At 48.8% G+C, this 3,672-nt stretch overlaps 1 protein-coding gene across 1 annotated transcript; it reads right to left on the reverse strand.

The window, feature by feature from the left end:
• Positions 1 to 837: 837 nt before the first annotated feature.
• Positions 838 to 3,672, reverse strand: LOC112219807 (stanniocalcin). The gene is made up of 5 exons (XM_024381315.2): positions 3,293 to 3,672; positions 2,874 to 3,016; positions 2,673 to 2,780; positions 2,229 to 2,332; positions 838 to 2,068 (listed from the first exon to the last, which is right to left on the reverse strand). The coding sequence occupies exons 1-5, from the start codon at positions 3,408 to 3,410 to the stop codon at positions 1,771 to 1,773; spliced, it is 771 nt and encodes a 256-aa protein (XP_024237083.2). The 5' UTR covers positions 3,411 to 3,672; the 3' UTR covers positions 838 to 1,770.

A 3,672-nucleotide genomic window follows, 5' to 3' on the forward strand; every position in this document is an offset into this window, starting at 1 on the left:
CCAACGTAGCGATGCCCCTGACCAGGGCCAACGTAGGTCTGCCCCTGACCAGGGACGTCAGCCAACAGCCAACAGGGATCAGCAGGTCTGCCCCTGACCAGGGATCAGCCAAGCACTGCCCCTGACCAAAGATCAGCCAACGATCAGCGCACTGCCCCTGACCAGGGATCAGCCAACCAGGGATCAGCGAGCTCTGCCCCTGACCAGGGATCAGCATAGCACTGCCCCTGACCAGGGATCAGGTCTGCCCCTGACCAGGGATCAGCTTAGCATTGCCCCTGACCAGGGATCAGGTCTGCCCCTGACCAGGGATCAGCCATGCCCCTGACCAGGGATCAGCACGATGCCCCCCAGGGATGACCATGCCCCTGACCAGGGATCAGCGTAGCACTGCCCCTGACCAAAGATCAGCCACTGCGATGCCCCTGACCAGGGATCAGCCAACGCAGCGATGCCCCTGACCAGGGATCAGCCAACATAGCACTGCCCCTGACCAGGGATCAGCCAACGTAGCACTGCCCCTGACCAGGGATCAGCCAACGTAGCATTGCCCCTGACCAGGGATCAGCCAACGTAGCTCTGCCCCTGACCAGGGATCAGCCAACATAGCACTGCCCCTGACCAGGGATCAGCCAACGTAGCATTGCCCCTGACCAGGCATCAACCACAGGACTATATTGCCACCCATTGGATTGAAATGGGAATGACAGCAAACGTAGAAAATACCTTAACCTCACACTACACCAATGCAAATTATTAAAGATCACCAATGTTTGAAACTGTGATCGTTTAATCACCAGTGAGTCTCGACACAAATCACCTCAGACAAAATTATGAAGATCACAACATTTATTCATAGCAGAGAGAATGACCCCAAGCCCCACGGTGTATAGTACCAGACTAGCACACATTCTCACACAGGATCTCAAAACATACACCACATCTGAGGAACATAGCATAGGATCACTCTATAATGTCTTTACACACTACAGGATCTTACATTAACACAGATGAAGACAGAGGGACGCGGTGAGTCCCACAACCAGCATGGTGACATCACACTGTCCCTCTGAGGTGGTGACATCCTCATAGAGCAACACATCAGCCAGTGACGTCATATCAGGATGTCAAACCCCACCCACTGGGGGAAACTCAAACCGAGTTACAACACAACATCATTAATAAACATTCTGTAAGAAAATAAATATCAATAATATTATTATAATAATATACCCATCGGTCTTTAATGACTGGTCCAAACGGGGATGTTATGGCCGTAGTGGCCACGTTGAAATCCAATGGAACTACAGTGATGGTTCGTTTTCTTAGGTGGCATTTGAAATGTTTCACTTGTTAATATTAAATGTTCAGACTTTTCAATAGCTCTCATGTTTAGTCGAGTCTATTCTGAGCAGATATAATCCTCCACATTCAAGCTCTAGGTAACAGGTTTCATCTCCCCTTCATCAAGTATCAACCCACACAGAAATACCTTCAACAGCATTTACAGATAGATGCTTCCCCAAATCAAATACTACATTACAACAGCCCCAAACTTCCAGTAATAATTTAGCCTTAATCATTTGAGGGTAAAGCTATGTGTGTGTGTGCATGAAAATGTGTGTGTGTCAGTGTGCGTGTGAGCAAAGCTATCATGAGTGTGTTTTGTGTTTAAGGTAGCTGTGGTGTGTGTGTGTGTGTGTGTGTGTGAATATATGAATATATGCTTAAGGTATAAGTGGTGTGTATGTCTCCCTCCTCTTCTCCAATCTACTCCATCTCTCTCTCCAATGCCTCCACAGAGCGTTTCCTAGCGAATAGGTGGGTGGGGTCTCTTCCTCTCATGCTGGGCTGGATCTTGAAGGAAGGAGGCGACCCCATTGGCCAGCGCCAGCCAGCGGGGGCTGAGTTAGGACCCTGGTTAGAACCCTGGGGGCAGTGTTTGTTCTGCAGCAACTGGAAGAGAGTTTCCATGTCTGGCCCCAGCCTAGCAACAAGCCCTGCCCTGACCACAGCCACTGTCTCCTCATCACAGGCTAGCAGGGACTGGAGCAGAGTGCTGTAGTACCTGGAACACACACACACACGCACACCGTGTTATGACATACACACAGTACGAACACATATAAAAATGTATGCACTCACTACTTTAAGTTACTCTGGATAAGAGCATCTGCTAAATGACTAAAAATGTAAAAGGTTAGACACACATACACCGCGACACACACCTGTTGGGGAAGTGTGCAGGGACCTGCACCACCTCTCCAATGGCCTCAGGGTTAGAGCGAGCCACACCACAGATGTCCAGTCTACTGTAACACTCCTCCTGGACCTAAACACACACACACACACACACACACACACACACACACACACACACACACACACACACACACACAAAATCATTTAAACTCAGAAACTAGCACTTCATGTTGACACACAGTAAAGGACGACAAGTGGTCAAGTGGTGAAGAGTGTTGGGCCAATAACTGAAAGGTTGCTGGGTTGACTCCCAGAGCCAACTAAGTGAAATATCTGCCAATGTGCCCTTGAGCAAGGCACTTAACTCTAATTGCTCTGGATATGACAAAAATGTAGAGCTCATTTCGGCACAGATAGGATGATATGAAGGCTGACATGGTGTGCATCTCTAATAAAGCAGAGGGACTGACCTCAGAAATCATCCTCTGGAAGACTCCACAGCGCCTGATGGTCTGAAAGACTTTAGACGTGACGCCGTTGGCAATACACCTCAGACTCTCCTTTACAAATGTCTTACCCTGCGCACACACACACACACACACACACACTGGGTTAGTGTCACTGAAGTGGGTCGTCAATAAGTGTGTGTGTGTGTGTGTGTGTAGGCTTACCTGTGTGTTAAAGGTTGCTGCGGTGTGAAAGAACAGTTCACAGATATCGTGCATGCCATCAGTGTCACAGGTAGAATTCTCCAGGCAGGCAAATGTACCACATCCCACGGCTAGAGCGCCATTCAAACACCGAGCCACATCCGCTAGAGAGAGAGAGCGAGAGCGAGAGAGAGAGAGAGATAAAACTTTAGCAATGGTCCAGTCCTCTTGACAGAGGCTGTAATGGAATAAACTAACATACATTAAGGAATTTGCCTATATCTCTAGCCATGGCAGTGTACATATTTTTAGAAGAAAGGCAACTTTCATAACCAACTCTTGTGCATGGACCTAATACATCCTGTCTCTGCAGACTTTTCGAATAAGAACTGCCGTTTGAATATTTTTCACAGTTGGCTAACCAGATGTAGGCTACTCACAGGGGCTGTTGGATGAGAAGCGTGCACGGCGAGGAGAAGCTTCCTCCGGGTCGGTGTCGAAGGTGGCGGCAGTTCCCAGGACGAGGAAGACCGCGCACAGGCCGAATTTTGCGAGCATCTTGTCAGATGGTGATGTTCTTCGATGGGATAAGTTGGACAGGTCGGCTTGAATTGTCGGTGGAGAACAGTCGGGCTGTTGATATCTTGTTCTTTCACATGACCGGTGTTAGTTACGGGCTGTTTTTATAGCCGCTTTTACATACATCACTAGATAACTCACGGGTTTGTCCAATCAGCGCCCGGCATCTCCAGTGGGGGTCAGCGGCGCGCGCCATAGAATGTTTCCACTGAGCTTGCGCTTTGGAACTTTTAAACTTTCC

The sequence above is a fragment of the Oncorhynchus tshawytscha genome, linkage group LG20 (assembly GCF_018296145.1).
Source record: "Oncorhynchus tshawytscha isolate Ot180627B linkage group LG20, Otsh_v2.0, whole genome shotgun sequence".
In the NCBI taxonomy this organism is placed as follows: domain Eukaryota; kingdom Metazoa; phylum Chordata; class Actinopteri; order Salmoniformes; family Salmonidae; genus Oncorhynchus; species Oncorhynchus tshawytscha.